This window comes from Ailuropoda melanoleuca, chromosome 4 (genome assembly GCF_002007445.2).
Source record: "Ailuropoda melanoleuca isolate Jingjing chromosome 4, ASM200744v2, whole genome shotgun sequence".
NCBI classification, from domain to species: Eukaryota; Metazoa; Chordata; class Mammalia; order Carnivora; family Ursidae; genus Ailuropoda; species Ailuropoda melanoleuca.
The window spans coordinates 121,965,290-121,983,995 of NC_048221.1; the positions used below are offsets into that span (position 1 = coordinate 121,965,290).

Consider the following 18,706-nt stretch of genomic DNA (forward strand, 5'->3'; position numbering starts at 1 on the left):
CCGTTACTCCTCCCCCCCACCCCCGCAATCCTTAGTTTGGTTCCTATAGTTAAAGAGTCTCTTATGGTTTGTCTCCCTCTCTGGTTTTGTCTTGTTTTATTTTTCCCTCCCTTCCCCTATCATCTTCTGTTTTGTTTCTTAAATTCCACATATAAGTGAAATCATGATAATTGTTTCTGACTTATTTCACTTAGCATAATACCCTCTAGTTCCAGCCATGTTGTTGTAAATGGTAAGATTTCATCTTTTTGATGGCTGAGTAATATTCCAGAGTGTGTGTGTGTGTGTGTGTGTGTGTGTGTGTGTGTGTGTGTGTCTATCTTCCTTATCCATTCACCTGTTGATGGACATCAGGACCCTTTCCATAGTTTGGCTTTTGTGGACATTGCTGCTATAAACACTGGGGTGCAGGTACCCCTTCGGATCACTCTGTTTGTATCTTTTTGGGTAAATACCTAGTAGTGCAATTGCTGGGTCATAGGGTAGCTCTATTTTTATATATAGATATGTTCTATACTGTTTGCCAGAGTGGCTGCAACAGCTTGTATTCCTACCAGCACTATAAGAGGGTTCCCCTTTCTCTGCATCCTCGCCAACATTTGTTGTTTCCTGACTTGTTAATTTTAGCCATTCAGACTGGTGTGAGGTGGTATCTCATTGTGGTTTTGATTCGTATTTCCCTGATGCCGGGTGATGTTGAGAGCACTTTTTCATGTGTCTGTTGGCCATTTATAAGTCTTCTTTGGAGAAATGTCTGTTCATGTCTTCTACCCATTTCTTGACTGGATTATTTGTTCTTTAGGTGTTGAGTTTTATATGTTCTTTAAAGATTTTGAATACTAGCCCTTTATCTGATAAGACATTTGCAAATATCTTCTCCCATTCTGTAGGTTGTCTTTTGGTTTTGTTGACTGTTTTCTTTGCTGTGCAAAAGCTTTGTATCTTGATGAAGTCCCAATAGTTCATTTTTGCTTTTGTTTCCCAAAATAACCCATCTTTTAATTTTTAGTGTCTTTCTGTTTTATCTTAATAGACTCTGGTATCAAGGAAACTTACTTTATGTATTCTTCTATGTGAAAAGAAGCATGATTTTTAACATATTTAAATTTATTTAAATTTTAGGCCATGTAGTTCGCATTTCAATCTTGGGAACTTAAAGTTTCACAAACTTTATTTAATGGAAATTATTATTCAGCTCTAAATGTTATTAACATATTTTGGAATGTGCACACTGTTCTTTCCCAATATATTTGCGATATTTTAGACTAGAGAAACACAAACAAAAATACTTACTACAGAAGTAGGCTGCTCTGAAAAACAGAAATGACAATTTTTAATTATTGTGGTATAAAATTAAAACACCAACATTGTAATATACAAGTTGTACTCAAGTTAACCATCAGGGTTAATAGTCTACCCTTACATATACAAAAAATGAAATATTAGAAGCACATTAAAAAACAAGACGGGAAATTACATAAAGAGAAAACAGAGATTACATACATAAAGTACTTAAAAAATCTTACCTCCTCACAGCATCGCCTGCTTACAATAGCCCTATAGTCAATTCTATCCCAGAGTTGGTCCCTTAATTTTAAGAAATTAGGGAACAGCTTTCTCCAGTTTTTCCCTAATGCCCATGGAAAAATTTCATATTTGGATTCTTCTTCATCTTCTTCAACTGTATTAGCCAGATACCTAACAAAAAAGACCAACAACTCAAAAAAGAAATGGCAAAAGGACAGGAACAGGCAGTTCACGCACGCACGCGCGTACACACACACGCGCACACACAATCATTTATAAACAGATAAAAGACGTTCATCCTTACTCATAATTAAAGAAATGTAGGTAAAAAATAGAAATATAGTGAATTTTACCTTGTTGAGTTCTGGGTATTTTTGTATTCCTATAAATCTTGAGCTTTGTTCTGGGATGCAGTTAAGTTACTTGGAAACAGTATGATCCTTTCAGGTCTTGCTTTTATGATTTGTTAGGTGGATCTGGAGCAATGTTCAGACTAGGGCTAATTATTCCCCACTACTAAGCCAAGACATTCTTGAGTACTCTGTTCAATATCCTGTGAATTGTGAGTTTTTTCAATCTGGCTGGTGGGAAAAGGCACTATTTCCAGCCCTGGGTAAATGTTAGGCGCTGTTCCCGCTAATCCTTTCTTATGGTCTTTCCCCACACTCAGGTAGTTTCCTTATACACATATGGGAATTTGTATCCTCTTAAATACTTGAGGGGGATCAGGCATGCACAGAAGCAGGAACACATGACCCATAATAAAAAGAATCATCAATCAAAACTGACACATGTTAGAAAAAACAGACATTAGACAAGGACATTAGAACAGTTATATTTATTTCAGATGTTCAAAAAGATAGAGACACATGCAAATTGTACTTCTAGAGATGAAAACTACGTGTACAATGAAAAATACATAAGAGTGGGATTAATAGACTAAATATTACAGAAGAAAAGATGTGTGCACTGAAGACACCAATATAAACTATCCAAAATGAAACACACAAAGAAAAAGAAAAAAAATAAGGAGAGACTGGAGAAACTGGAGTCCCTAACGGGTGTTGGGTGGAGAAAAAAACATATCTGAAGAAATAATGGCTGAAAATTTTTGAAATTTGATGAAAACTATAAAAATACTAGGAAGCTTAATGAAGCCCAAAGCACAAAATATGAAGGAAATTACACCAACGCACATCATAATCAAATTGTTCAGAACCAATGATAAAGAGAAAATCTTAAAAGCAGACAAACAAACAAACAAAACATGTTAGATAACACAAAAACAGAGATAAGGATAGAGATTTCCCACTGGAAACAATTAAAACTCCATAGATGACTTTCCAAGAAAAATACGCAACTTATAATAAAAAAATTACAAAACATGTGAGAGAACAAGGCACCATGAACAGAAACAGACCCTGAAGTGTGAAGACACTGAAACAGACAAATACCAAAGGAAAAAAGGTCTTAAAATCAGTAAGAAAGGAAGGCAAATGATTCCAAGTGGAAGATTTGAGATGCAAGAATAGTAAGCAAAGATGTATGTGGGTTGATCTAAACAAATATTCAGTGTATAAAACAATGACAATAATAATGTCTCCAAGTTTTTGAAGGGCTTCATGTAGAACTACAGAATTATAAAACAAGAGAATATAATTTGAGAAGGGGGTAACTGGAGTTAAAATACTTAAGGTTCTTGATTAAAAATAACTGGGATAGAGCTTCCTGGTGGATGCTGAGAGGGTATGGAAGCTCCATGCCCTTTTCCCATACCTTGCCCTATGCCTCTCTTCCATCTGGCTGTTTCTGAGTTATATCCTTTTATAATAAACTGGTAATCTAGTAAGTTAAAAAAATAAGTAACTGGGATAACTGCTAAGAGAATAGATATAAACTGCATAATTTCCTAAAAAGTAGAGGAAAAAAAGTATCAAAAAATAAAAATTAAAAAAATCTCAATCAAAAAGATAAAAATGGAGTGGAAAGAAGAAACAGAAAAAGTGGGACATAAAGACAAGATAGTAAAAAAAAAATTCAAATATATAAGCAACAATAGAATATTATTCTGCAGCAAAAATGAATGAACCAGAGCTACTCATATCAATATTAATGGATCTCAAAATCATAAAGCAAAAGAAGGAAGTTACAGAAGAACGGAGAACATGACTATTTTACATACAGTTTAAAAACAGGAAAAACTAAACAACATATTATTTAGAGATTTATACATAGAATAAAGAAAATCAAGAAAATTACTACCTGTGGAAGGAAGGGGGCTCTATGTGAGAAATTGTGTACTGTGAGTTTCTAAGATTCTGGCAGTGTTCTCTTCTTAAGTTGAGTCTTGGGTACATGAGTATTTGTTTTGCTTTTTCTTTAGCACACACATATATACACACTCCATACACTCCTTTTGTAGATATTTCACATTAGAAATTTCAAAAAGGCACAGAAGTATATAGTACACTTCTATTCAGGTAATATATACACTGGTTTATATATAGAAAATTATTTCTAGACAGATACACATGAAATGTTAATTGTCCTTGAGGAAGGATGCTAAGGTCTTGAGATATGAGGAAGACTTACTTTTAATTGTATACCCACTTATGTCCTTTAAAAAATTGTATGCATATTCAATCTAGTTACATTAATATAAAATTAGCACCTACATATTACTTTATCCTCCCTTAAACTGTACATATTTTAATATTACCATAATATAAAACACCCATTGTTAAACCCATTCAGTTATATGTGTCAAATCATGTCATCTGTAAAAATTACATAAAGTAATTCCTTACTTTAGTATCCCTGATAGTTCTTAGTAAAGGGTAGATAGAAGCCAGAGGTTGGCCCCTTTCATGCTTGTTAACTAAAGAAAACATAGAAAATCTATAATATACTATGGTACTATGAAATCAGGACTACATTGTGATTCTGTTCTATATTAACAATTTTTAAGGTTCAATGTGAAAAAATATCTGTACCGTACACATGTAAGTTGTCTTCTAATTTGAAATAGATTTTCTTGGAGCAGAGTCCATTTCTTTTGTATAATAGTTAATTATGTTTATCCAAATAAAGAATTAAGAACATCCATAAGTTAAAGGATGCCAAAAAAAAAGTTAGAAACACATTCCTTGCCTTCAAGAAGCCTATAGTCAAGTAGAAGAGGTAACTAAGTATAAAACAAATAACTGTACAAGACAATATTCAATCATGACAATAAAAGTTCAGTGTTATGAGAATATATAGAAGGGAAAAGAACTCGAGTTAGAACTGTGGCTAACTGAGAAAATATTTACTGAGAACTATTGAGTCAGGCTATATAAAAAGTATGATTAGATATAAAATGGAAATTATAATCCATGTTATTTTTAATATGGTACTTATTGTACAACATTCAATGCAACCGCACACACTACTACATAGTGTGAACTGACACAGTGCTTTACTGGTAATAAGATTACTAAAACATCAAACAAATCCAATTTCAAGAATCTGGTAAGTATTAAAACTAAAGCTTCTTTGGGTTTGTTTTTAATTTTCAGGTGGGAAAAACTACAAAATAGATATTGCATCAACATACAGATATAATACTAAAAAGACATGTAAACAGTGGCTAATCACTGAATTTGGCCATTGGCAAGTCACACCTGAATTTGTGCCCCAGCTCTGCCACTACTAACTTTTGGGAGGTTGGGATGTACTTATCTTCCTAAGTCTCAATTTCCCCACCTGTGAAATTAAGATAATAATGTATTTCATAGAGAAGATTCAAGGAGCTTATAAATATTTTTTTTGCGGTCTCTTGCATATAACATTCAGTATTAGCTAGTACTATTATATTCCCACAATTTAGCAATCATCACCAAATGTTATAGAGTTCATTTTTCCTCATGCATGGGGAAATATGTCTTCTGAACACAAGAAGAGATCAGTTTCTTCTAGTCCTACTGTTTGAATCACACTTTGAGTCTGAATTAAAACTCATTTTTAAAGTTAAAACTCACTCATCAGTGCTAACAGTTGTGCTATTCACCTTAAGTATTTTTATATGTAGTTCCCTAGTTAAGTCCTTAAAATTATATTCATACATTTCCAACTGCAGTTATTATATCTAGGTAATGGGTAGAAAACATTTTGAGATCGAGATAGATTTTCTTAAACTACATTGCTTCTAGCAGAATTCTGACCTACAGATCGGAAAGCCATGTTATTAAAACCATTTAACAGATCACAAAGCTAGTATGAACTGTCTAATACAAAGTAAGAAGAATTGGAAAACAAACTATATTCCTTGGTCAAAGTTCAGTGTGTTAAGTAAAAGAGTTAAGGGGTTACTAAAGGTATCAGATATGAATAACTTCTATGTTATAGATATAAATCTACAATTAGTATGTCTACAGCATTATCCACAAGCTGTTTAATGGAAAAGGGCAATGATGATGATTTTAACTATAAATTTACCAGAAATTCCAAAGAGAATTTTGGCTTTTAAAACATATCTAAGTTCAAAAGAGGAGAATCTGGGATAATTTATATGGAGCACTCTGAAAAATGTAAAAGGTACAATACAAACTTAAGTGAAATACTTAATAACAAATCTTAGGCATATAGCAGGATAAGATCAGAGAAAAGAGCATAAAAATATCCTATTAAAGTAAAAAAAGTATATCTTCTATATATAAAGGCCTATTCAAAGATATGTATCAGGTTTTAAAAAGCCTCTATTTTTTTATGAGTTACAATGTTAACTTTATTTACTTATTTCTTTAAGTAGGCTCTGTGCCCAATGTGGTGCCCAAGCTCACAACCCAGAGATCAAGAGTTGCATGCTCTAGCAACCAAGCCAGCCAGGCACCCCAAAATAGCCTGTTTTAAATAAGGTATCAAGTATATTATAAATAAGAACCACAAAAATCACTTAGTAGAAAGCATACTTACAGAGCAATAAAGAAATTTATCCTGGTATGCTCATTTATAGTAAATTTAGCTCTCTTGAAATAAACAAAGGTCATAGCCAAAAGATACTATAGGGAAAAAAAGTAAAAATTAATGTTTTGCTTTCATAAGTAAAACTGCTTTAAAATAGTTACCTTTGAAATGAATAACAAGCTAAAAACAATAAAGCATTACTTATCTTTATTACAGAATTACCTTTTTATCTGGGTCCTTACATTTTGGCTTCCTGTAATTCATGTGAATGGCGAGAAATAGTTCTGAACCATTTATCATGATTAAGATTAGGATGAACTCCTAAATTTTATTATTGCCAATATTTTTTTGAACAAAAACCCAATTTTTTTCTACCTTAAATTTCAAATTCATAGAGAAATTGAAATAATAATAAATAACCATACATCCTTCACATAGATTCACCAATTGTTAGTATGTTGTCACATTGGCTTGATGCATGTATACAAAAACTTTTTCTAGATTCCTTAATTATAGACATCCATACTCACTTTTTATTTACTGATTGACTGATTGAATGACTGACTAAGCGTGGCAATTTTTAAATTGAGGTATAACGGACAAAGTTGTATATATTTAAAGTTTACAATGTGATGATTTGATATACATATACATTATGAAATGAATACCAAAATCAAGTTAATCAACACATCCATCACCTCACATAATTTTTTTCCTTTTTGTTAAGAACACTTAGGATCTACTCTCTTAGCAATTTCATATACTCAATTTTTAAAATAACTTTTAAAAAATAACTTATAACCAGAAATTAGAATAACATGGCTCTATTTTTATTGGAAAACAGTGTTTTAAATGTGTTATTAAAAAGAAGTATCTAGGGGCGCCTGGGTGGCACAGCGGTTGGGCGTCTGCCTTCGGCTCAGGGCGTGATCCCGGCGTTATGGGATCGAGCCCCACATCGGGCTCCTCCGCTATGAGCCTGCTTCTTCCTCTCCCACTCCCCCTGCTTGTGTTCCCTCTCTCGCTGGCTGTCTGTCTCTATCTCTGTCGAATAAATAAATTAAAAAAAAAAAAAAAAGAAGTATCTAGCCTGGTATTAGGACACTATGCCAGGTCCTATCTGTCCAAATTAAAAACAACTTATAGTACTGATGTATTAGATTTCCTCTCACAAAATGCCTATTTATCCTGTCTTCATAGGACTGACTACAAAGTAATTCCAAGTTTCCAAGGTAACTTTCAGTAGAGAACTCTTGAGTACTGTTGAGATACAGTAGGCTGGTTAGTTACTTTAAAAGCACTGCCCCCTGCTGTCCAGCAACTCTAATTACTGTAACGCACTTCAAGTTGAAAACTACAACTCCACATGCACATATCTACACAGATATTTTATATGAAGCCATTACTGTTAATTTTTAAAAATATTAGTGACTTTGTGAATATGTTTAAAAGGTTTCATCTTTTAGAAATATATCATCTTGAAAAATTTGTAGGTAAAATGTTAGCATGTCTGAGATTTGCTTCAAAATAATCCAGTTTTGGGAAGAAGGATTAGAAGAAACAAGCAGAGCCATGAGTTGATGATTATAGTAGCTACATGATAGGCACGTGGAGGGTCTTTGTTCTATTTTCTCTACCTCAAGGTATATATGTTTGAAATTTTCCAAAATTAAATTTCCAAAATCAGAAATTAAAAAAAACAAACTCTAATTTTATCTTTGTTACTTTAAGCTTGAAATAAAGTTCACATCAATATTAACTTAATATGTATTTAATCATAAGCTATTCTTCCATTCATCCCTTTCCCATTGGTTGACACATTAAATTTAAGTGTGATGGGAAGTCATGCTGAATTTTCTGATATGACTGCCTGGTATAAGATGGCATTTACAAAGCTGAAATCACAACTGTTCAGCTAAATCTAAAGAGTATAGAAATATCATGGTCCCTAGTACGTAAGTTAGCATCATGATGATCTTTTATGAAACACTGATTCTTAAATAAAGAACATAATAAACTAATTTTACTCTACAAAATTATTGGGATTTGTTTTATCTAAGTTACCTACAAAATATTAAAATGTGTAACAGACTTCCTTAGTGGAATGAATGTCAGAATATTCAGAATATTCTTTCTCCAGGGCCTGATAAAAGGTAGTAATTCTGATTAAAACATATGAAGTCTATACTGATTCTTGTCTTCAATCAAACAAATATGGACTTAAGGCCATTTAAATCTAATCAATAATATTCTATAATTCCTCAAGTATAAAATAAATCTCTTTCATATGCTAATTTCAAAACTAATGTGTAAGGATTTCACTTTGAAGGAGCAATGCAGGCTAGTTCTTTTCCTAACCTTAATTAATATGATTGAAAATTCTCATAAGGTTTTTTTAAAGTTCTGATGGTCTAGTAACATAATAACGCTGGTTAATGATTACACTGTTACCAAATTTACCTTGTCTGCAATTTTACAGCAGCAGTCCATCCACAAGAAATCTTGAATTAAATCGTCATCTACAACAAAAGATAGCTATGACTTGCCTTGTAAGAACAGAATGTTTCCTTTTGAAGAATTAGCTTCTAGATAGAGGATTATAAATGATGCTTAGAAAGCAAACAAAAATGGCTGGACCAGTGTTGCTAAAATGTAGTTTGCATTTCTTTGCTGTTTTACCATTGCAAGCACTGTACAAAAAGCTACTAAAAAAAAAAGTCAAATGAATGAATAAAATCTTTAAAAACAAAACAAAACAAAAACAAAAACAGAAACAAAACAAAAAGCTACTGCTTTACTTTTGGGTTTCCCATCTGATTTGCTTAGACTGGAGAAGTGTTAGAAATGTTTGGTTTCTTGACTATCCCAATAGCTCTTTGAGAAAGATGTCTTGGGTAACTCTAGATTAGCTCTTTATTACTTTCCAAAATCAATCTTTACTGGTGGAAATGGAATCTGATAAAAGATAACTCAGTCTTTTGTAAATAACGACGTAATGAATATTACTTGTTTTCTAAACATGTTTTACTCTTTCTACTACTTTCTCCTGTTAGATCCCAGGGTATTTTTAGTTTTGAATTCTTCTTTTTGTCTCCTATTTATCTCTGTCCAATTATCTATTATCCAAATGTCAATGAAAATGTCTATATAAAGAAGACTCATAATTTATTAGCTACTTATAATTAACATTTAATTTTGGAAAACCAGTATTATGACACAAGATCAACAAAAATACTTTTTAAAATATGCAAAAAGTAGGTCAAAAACACTTATTCAATTTAAAAAGGCTAAAATATATAACCCCCAAATATATGAGTAGTCAGAATATAATCTGAGAAAATCTGCTTTTCCCCATTCCTCCCCTTCAAGTTAAACAACAAACAAAACATAGTTCTTTATACTACTTTTACATCCTAGAAATATCAATATAGTCGAATACACAGAAAGTTCCAAGAATAAGTACTAATTTTTTGTTGCTAATTAATTTCTGCCTTAATTCCTTTTTTTAAAAATAAACTCTACACCCAGCATGGGCTCTAACTCATGACCCCAAGATCAAGAGTCCGTCGCATGTTCTACTGACTGAGGCAGCCAGGCAACCAACTATTTCCTAAATTACATATGGTAGAGCCAGGTATTTTCTCTTAATTCTCATGATCAGTTATGAATAATAAAAACTTTGTGGGTAATAGTTTTGCACTTTAAAGAGAAAGGGAAACTTATATTAACAGCATTCTAGATCCTGACAGGGAACATCCTGGTAGTTCAACATTTTTCTACTTATACTACTTACATGTTTCTTCTTGATCTCGTCTTCTTTTTTGCTTTTCTTTAAATCTTAACCAGCTTGCCCTCTTTCCCTTCCCTTTCCTTTCTTTCTTTTCTACAGTTTTTTGTCTTCTAAATAGGGCAAACACTCTTGTCCCCAACTCTCTTATACACTTCTGCCTGTCACCTGCATCTAACAGACTAGGGTATCTACTTGACTTGATTCATTCTTACAGATATTTATTAGATTCATCTATCCTACTCTTTAGTCTAATCTGTCTACCTTACTACCTTACCTTAAAAAAAAAATCTTCCCTTTCTTGGCTAATAGAAGTAATATAAAGAAGTTTCTTTTTAAAGAAATTTGTCAGCAAAGTAGCATCCTCTCATGATCTGAACAAATAAATTTAAACTCAATTTCATTATATGAGCATGATGACAAAGCATGATTAACAATATCCTCCCTATGTGGAATGCCTGGCTGGCTCAGTCAGAAGAGCATGCAACTCTTGATCTCAGGGTATGAGTTCGGGCCCCACACTGGGTGTAGAGATTACTTAAATAAAAATAAAATATTAAAAACATTTATTCCCGATATGTAATACTGAAACTTCTCAAGGTTGACCAATCTTCCCACGTTGCTCAGTTTTAGCACTGAAAATCCTGGGAAACACCTCAGGCCTAGTCAAACTGGGTCAGTTGGCTCATCTGGGACTTTATGTAGTTATTTTACTTAAATCACACAAAACTCATGCTATGAACATGAACTGCCCAGAATTCATTTGACATTTGGATTTAAGTAGTCTAGAAGCTAGATGAGTCTGAATTTCTAAACCAAAAGCAATCCAAAATAACAAAAACCCAACATTAAAACAAAAACAACCTAGGTAAAGCAAAAACAAATTGGTTGGAGACAGAGAATCTGACATAACAACATCCTTTTTGATTATTATGAAAACAATAAAGTAGATCTTTAGATTCTCTCATTTTTAAGTACTTTACAATTACCACTATTAAAATATTTTAAACCTACCAAATAATTTAAAGAAAGCAGTCATTTCCTGACGCTGTATAACTAGACAGGGTCCTTTGGGGCGTTTAGACTTGTTGCTATTATGCGCATTTTTTTCAGATGCTGAACAACTATCTTTAAAAATAGGACGCTTCAGATTAATGTTTTTTTTAGGCTGATGTGATCTATTTGACCCCGATTTTACATGAACAGTGACAGTAGGTGGTGTCTCACAACACAGCTGATTATGTCTCATTTTGGTTTCCAAAAATTCCTGTAAAAATAAAACATATAATTATTTACCATGCTCTTGTTCATTTCTATATAAAAACAACTAATCAGATGACATTACCAGATGCATTCATATAAAACGTTACTGAACTTGCTACTAAAATGTTATTTGTGATAGTGACCCACATAAGAAATTGCTTTTAGAATTCAGTGCTAAGAAATGCTATGCTTTCTTTGGGTAACTGATATATCTTTTCTTCCCAATAAGAAGATCCTGCATACCATTTTGCTTTGACAACTAGGTACCCCAAAACCAAATCTGAAAGTTAATTATAGGAACTATGCTGAGTCTATAATCCATTTGTGGTATTCTTTTTTCCTAATATTTTAAAATTCTGCTTCTATTGACATAATTTTGTCATATGGTTATTATATACCACTTCAATTTTTTTATAGAACAAGGCAAACTATTTCTGGAACTAAATTATTATTATATCAAGTCTTATATTGAAAGCTGTCCTGCACACATACAAAATATTTTCTGACTGGTTAATTCCTTGATATGTTACACAATTCATTTATTCAATAAGCATTTACTGGTATTTACTGAAAAGTTAAAAAACATTTCTAGCAAAGAAATGTAGGGTATATGTGCTTTGAGGGAGTCTTATAAATTGACACTCTAATTTTTAAAGTTGTGAGTGTATGACCATATTATTTGAATGACTGATTATAAGTGTATATGAATGTACACTGCTATAATCCAATAAAATTAGAAACAGGGTTAATTCATCAATATTTAACAATATGCATAATCACTACCGTGTTTGGTGGTAATCAGTTCACATAATTACTACAGTTAGTATTACTTTTGTAGTCAAAGTATTTATAGGATAGGAAATGGAGGTAAGCATAGGCAAAGCAGGAAACTACTCTAAGACCCTAATGAGAACCTCTGAATCCGTAACTCACAGTGACCCAGGCAGCCATGCCTCCCTTGGTGTTCAAGGAGTTAGGTACAGATTCTCCTTTCTGACCCTCAGAAACTTCCCTGCTGAAGGAAGGAATGGAAAGTAAGATTGGTTATAGTAGGGCTAGATCAGCAATGTCCAATATAATATGAGCCACATATGTAATTTTATATTTTTAAAGCTGCATTACAGAAGTACAAATAAGCAAATGACCTGCATTTTAGTAATATATTTTATGTAATCTAGTCTATCTAAAATATCATTTTAATGTGTAATCAATATAAAAATTAATGAGATATATTTCATACTTTATTTTTCATACTAAGTGTTTGAAACCTGGTGTGTATTTACACTTACAGGATATCTCAATTCAACTGCTAAATTTCCAACAGTGAGAGTGAAATGTAGTCCTACCAAAACAAAAGTTAAGTAAAATATATTCTATACTACTTCAGTATTTAAAGTAAATAAAAGTAAAACTCCTTCAGTTGCACCATCCACATTTCAACTGCTCAACAGCCACATGTAGCTAGTAGCTACATAGTAGACAGCAGAGGGCTAGTTAATGAAGAACTAGGCAGAGGAAATGACATTCAATTGATTCTAGAATTGCTTCTCCTCCCTGAGATTCACTTTCCTCCCCTCACCTCATCTTTCTTCTTAGATCCTAAGATCTAACCAAATTGAAGGCAATTATGGAGTTGGGGTTGGGGGTGCTACAAACTCCATAGAAAAAGGAGAACTTTATGCTCTTTCCTACCCACCTCATCTGGGAGACAGGTGGAGGTCTCATCTGCATCTTTTTTGAAGTAAGAGCAGCCTTACAAATAGATGGAAAAAATTAAAGTCAGGCTTCTCAAACTGGGGTGAAGGGGCTAGGCTTGGGGATGGGATGTACCAGAATACAGAATAACTATGGCATATCTCCCAAGAGGTAAGTTTTACTCAATGTTAAGTAAATAACTTAAAATAGTGTTGCTGTATTAGGACAACCATGGATATATTGTGAAATAGAATGCAAATACTGCCAATCAAATAAATATGTTCACAGTATAGCTTTACACTATTCCACTAAGCTCTTACGTATGTGTTGGGATACTGCATATAAAATCTGAGGAAAGAGAAAGAACTGTGTGAAATTCCCCAAATAGAGATTCATTGAAGTTAGTCAGCAAACACTGGCAGGAAAGTTATGAAGGAGCTTAAAGGGAGAAGCTATCAATGGACATTCTTGGTCAAATTCCACCTTGAGATAGTTTTAAATTTTGCTCTTTACTTAGCTATACTGAGAAAATAGAGTTCTCACGGCAAGCAAGAGGAAAAGAATACAAGGCAAATAAAAATATGAGCCATTTCAGGGGGCACCTGGGTGGCTCAGTCAGTTAAGTGTTTGCCTTTGGCTCAGGTCATGATCCCGGTGTCCTGGGACCAAGGTGTATCAGGCTCCCTGCTCAGCGGGGAGTCTGCTTCTCCCTCTCCCTCTGCCACTCCCTCTGCTTGTGCTCTCTCTCATGTGCTCTCTAAAATAAATAAATAAATAAATAAATAAATAAATAAATAAATAAATAAATAAGATCTTTTAAAAAAATATGAGCCATTTCAGGAAAAGGTAAGAGACAGGGAAGAAGCGGTAACTAGGAGAAACTATGCTCATACGGCAAAATCCTTTAACGAGTTTTTACATAGACTCCACCAACATGAAAAAAATCATACCAGAATTCACACTTGAATAGGATGTCTGGGATTTTTTTTTTTTTAAATAGACCATAGCTAATCTATAAGCAACTGAAATAATTTCTTTTCTCTGGGTGTAATATAAAGTGTTAGGGGTGGTGGTTCACAGAATCATACAATAGAAGTAGTATTTGAAGACTTATGTGCCTATATGAAAAATCTAATAGCAATATCCATTGGTAATTCAGGGCAGGCAGGGAAACCTTAACTTCCTTGTAATTAGTCTCAAACTAAGCACTTAATATGTGCCAGACAATGCGCTGAAAGTTTTACATGCACTTTCTCACTTAATCCTCCGAATGTTTCTATAAAATGGACATTATTTTATCCTTATATTCTAGATAAGAAATTTGAGGCTTAGGGAAGAAGAAATTTGCCCATGGACACATAATTAGTGAGTGATAAAGCTAGGACTTGAATCTGGGACTGTTTGACACATAAGTCCCATATACTTTAACCATTAAAAAACTTTTAAAAATTAAATGAAGTTATGTGTAAAACACTTGACACATGGTAAGCAGTCCAATATTACTCACTGTCATTTTGCCAGGAAAACAAAGCTAGGTTATGAGCTTTCGCTTTATAAAAATTTAAGTCTAGCATTTGCATTGTAAATGTGCACATTACATCGTGACTTAGTGGTTAAATAAGCCATTGCTTTAGGAAAGAAAGATGGGCTTATCACCTTCTTGCTAAAATAAAATAATTTTTTTAAAAAGATTTTATTTATTTATTTGACAGAGAGAGAAACAGCCAGCGAGAGAGAGAACACAAGCAGGGGGAGTGGGAGAGGAAGAAGCAGGCTCCCAGCAGAGGAGCCCGATCCGGGGCTCGATCCCAGGACTCTGGGATCACACCCTAAGCCACCGAGGCACCCTTAAAATAAAATAATTCTTAAAAAAGAATCCTTATTGAAATGACTATAGCATTTTCCTCTATCATAACAACAAAATTTTTTAAATTGTTAAGAAACAATACAGCAAATCGAAGAAAAATATTCCGGCAAAATTGCTGGAAGCTTTGTTGGGGCTATTATCAAATCTCCTCTATTTTGATGTTTTAAATATTTTTTTCTAATTTAATTTATCATCTAATGGTTATAGATTACTTTTAGACTCGGCCAAGCGCTAGGTGCTATGGTACTAGTAAAATTATACAGCACAGCTGTTTCAATAAGAAGTTCTTTTTTTTTTTTTAAGTATTTTTTTTTTTTAAGATTTTATTTATTTATTCGACAGAGATAGAGACAGCCAGAGAGAGAGGGAACACAAGCAGGGGTAGTGGGAGAGGAAAGAAGCAGGCTCATAGCTGAAGAGCCTGATGTGGCTCGATCCCAGAACGCCGGGATCACGCCCTGAGCCGAAGGCAGACGCTTAACCGCTGTGCCACCCAGGCGCCCCTCAATAAGAAGTTCTTATCTGATTAGAAATTCAACCCATTAGTGAATAAACCGAGACACTTCGATGAAGTGGTGGGAATAAATGGAAACTAGATTGAATAGTATTTTAGGAGGGATGTGTTACAAAAGGATGTGCAGGAGGTGGGAACACATGCCCCTCCCCTTTTCTAAATGTGGCAATCATTAGAAGGAAGAAAATGAACAGCAGCTAGAAGGGACAATAGTCAAAGGAGAATTTGTTTTTCTTTTAAAGACAAAATTCTTAAGTGGGCCTGAAGGCATAAAGGAAGGAGAAGCCAGTTGAGAGTATATGTTAAAATACTAGAGAATAGACCTTTATTAAGACCTGAAGCTGTCTAGCCTTAGGCTATTCAATTCCTGGGAACATCCCTTTTCTCACTTATGATATTAAGATAATAGAAACACCTGTTTTCTTAGAACCTGGTACATATTAGTATTCAATAAAAATTATTAGATTGTTAATAATACATATTTAGTAGGGTTAATGAGCAAAGGAACTATATGGATAATGCCTAGCACAGTGCTGAATCCTTAGCAAAAACTCAAAATGCAGCAGCACTACTACTGTCTCTTTTTTTTACAGGTAAGGGTATCTTTCAAGGAAAGAAGAGTCAGAATATGACAGGCAACCACATTTCATCTCCACTAACAAATATAATTTAAATGTTAAAATTTTATTTTTAACAGAGATCATAGGTATTTTAAAATGTGCTTTTGTTAGAGAATAAAATTTGGTAACAGGCAGGATCTCAATTTTAACATAGCATGGGTTTTTTGGTCGTTCAATTGCTTCACAAGTTCCTTTTCTAAAAATCGAAGCTAGCTGGCCTGCATGTAAGGACCGCTGGACGCGTAAGGAAAGGGCACAGGGAAATTGTGGGAGAAGGGCTCTGGGCAGAGCACTGAGATGCAGCAGCTCAGATCCCGCAACTCCGGTGCCGTCGCGCCTGGGGAAGAAGACGTGTTGAAGGGGACCCAAGTAGAATGGGCAGATTCACTCAAAATACCACTGGCCCATCCGGCGGATAACGGCGGGCCGGCCTGGCCCGTTCCCCCTACCCCCGCCCCCGGGGCCTCTCCTCCCGGCCCGCGCGCGAGGGGAGCCAGCCAGCGACAAGCCGTCCAGGCCCGCGGCGGGAGGCCACCGTCCCGCACGTGGGAGCGCGTCGTCCCTCCATGGTCCCCGGTCCGCAGCCAGCCCCGCGGGCTAAGGCGCGAAGGCACCGCGCCCTCAAAGTCCCCACAGAGTGACGGAGGGGGCCGCGCCGACTCACCACCACCACCGCGCGTCGCCGCCTCCCCCTGCCGCCCGACTCCGACCTCGACGCCCCCCGCCCCTCTCCCGAGCGCGGGCCCCGGACGCTGGGAGGGCGTGCTCCCCTCGCGGCGAGGGAGCCTGAGGGGACGCTGGGGCGGAAGCATGTGGGGAAGGGGCCGCCACGCCGCCCCATCCTCACACATGGTGGGCGGCGGGGCCGGCTGCGAGATGAATGGAGGGCCCAGGCGCAGCTGCAACTGGAGGGTAGCAGGCGAGGCCCGAAGCCGGGGGACGCGAGCGGCAGATACCTGCGAAAACCTGGAGCCAGACAGCCTTCCCCGGACGCTTCGAGGCCTCAGGCGGTTGCTCGCCACTCGCTCCACAGCTGCACTACCGGCTCAGAGACCTCCCGCCAACCGGGAGCGAGGCCCGCGCGGGCCAATCAGCACATAAGGCCGCTACCGGGGGCGGGGCCCGCTCAAGGTTGCGCGCGCCTCGCCCCCTGCTCCAGCTCCCGCGCGCCGATTGCGTGCGGAGAACCGGCTGCCAGCTGACCTACCTGGCCTTGCGGACCCTCCCGGCCGGTCCCGGCAGAACGCCACCACCCTCCCAGATTCCTTCTGGCCTACTAATTTAGCCCCTTTTCCTTGGACGCTTATCAAAGCCAGGCTTGTATTCGAGCCATTTAGCTTCCCTCCGGTTAGTTGGAGAGGCCCTGCGGGGTTGGGACTTCAGGTCTTCCCTAACTCCTACCTCACAGCACCAAGCAGGACGCCTTGCACACACATACTAGCAGATACTTGATCAAGAGAGACGTCAATAGGAGGATGACAAAGAATCAGAAGTGAACTTTGCAGCAGCAATTGTAATGCCCACGATTTCTGCTGTTAAATAACTATACAGAGGAAGAGACCACTTAAACTAAAAAAGGTGTGAATACCATGGCAGAGGTGATGTTACGCTATTCCGTTAAATCTACTGTTCTAAGCTGTAAATTCTTCTACAGGAACCTTTTCATTTTGGTCTCATCGTAGCCCTTGGCCAGGTGCCTGGGATGTAGTTGATGCTAAGTAAACGCTTGTTCTCATTCTACTTTGTATCTCCCCCCTATCTTTACTCCAGACTTACACACTTGCTTTTCTCAGAGCATGTCTTAAACTTTCGTCTTGGAGCTGGCATATAATGTGGTCTCTCTTTTTCACCTGCATTTAAATTTAATGACATCCATTCTTTAAGACCCAACTTAAGTCATCAGCCCATCATCTGAGTACGACTCTGTGCCATTCTTGAATTCCTGCAGCACTTTCTAAAGTTCTGATTTTTTCAATCTTATTAACCAGCTTTTTAAATAAAAAATTATTTTATTATGTGTACATATACAATTTTACATTAATGGCGTTGCATACATACTTTAGAAAATGGAAATGTTTGATATGTACAAAAGAATATATAATAGTAACATATGCAGGCAGCAGAGCATAATAAACAAAAACGCAAGAAGCCACTACCCACCAAAAAAGGATCAACCTAACATCCAAGAAATAGAACATAAACAATACTGACGAGATCCTGTATGTTCCTCCTTCTCCCCTTACTTTCCTTGAAGAGATGACTTATTTTTCCCATTCCCTTAAGATTTACTGTATATTTAGACACAGATTTTGCTTGTGAATTTCTTTGTATTCTTCAGTTTTTTAACATGCTAATGCAGAACATTGAAAATCATTTTTATTGTTGTATAGAATTCTATTCAATGAATATACTGTAATTATTGCCACGCTCCTGTCAATGTCAATGGTCATTTGGGTTGTTTTTTGCTACTGTGAACTCTATGAGCATTC

The 18,706-nt window shown here is 35.8% G+C and overlaps 1 protein-coding gene across 1 annotated transcript in view; it reads right to left on the reverse strand.

The window, feature by feature from the left end:
- The window catches only part of SPDYA (speedy/RINGO cell cycle regulator family member A), a 30,324-nt gene extending 16,466 nt beyond the window's left edge, over nucleotides 1-13,858 (reverse strand). The window contains exons 1-6 of the mRNA XM_034659707.1: nucleotides 13,218-13,858; nucleotides 12,455-12,536; nucleotides 11,273-11,525; nucleotides 8,932-8,990; nucleotides 6,481-6,566; nucleotides 1,527-1,698 (exon numbers count right to left, since the gene is read on the reverse strand). Coding sequence (XP_034515598.1) covers nucleotides 1,527-1,698; nucleotides 6,481-6,566; nucleotides 8,932-8,990; nucleotides 11,273-11,525; nucleotides 12,455-12,536; nucleotides 13,218-13,252 — 687 coding nt within the window. The 5' untranslated portion in view covers nucleotides 13,253-13,858. The remainder of the gene's footprint in view (nucleotides 1-1,526; nucleotides 1,699-6,480; nucleotides 6,567-8,931; nucleotides 8,991-11,272; nucleotides 11,526-12,454; nucleotides 12,537-13,217) is intronic.
- Between the last annotated feature and the right edge of the window lie 4,848 nt (nucleotides 13,859-18,706).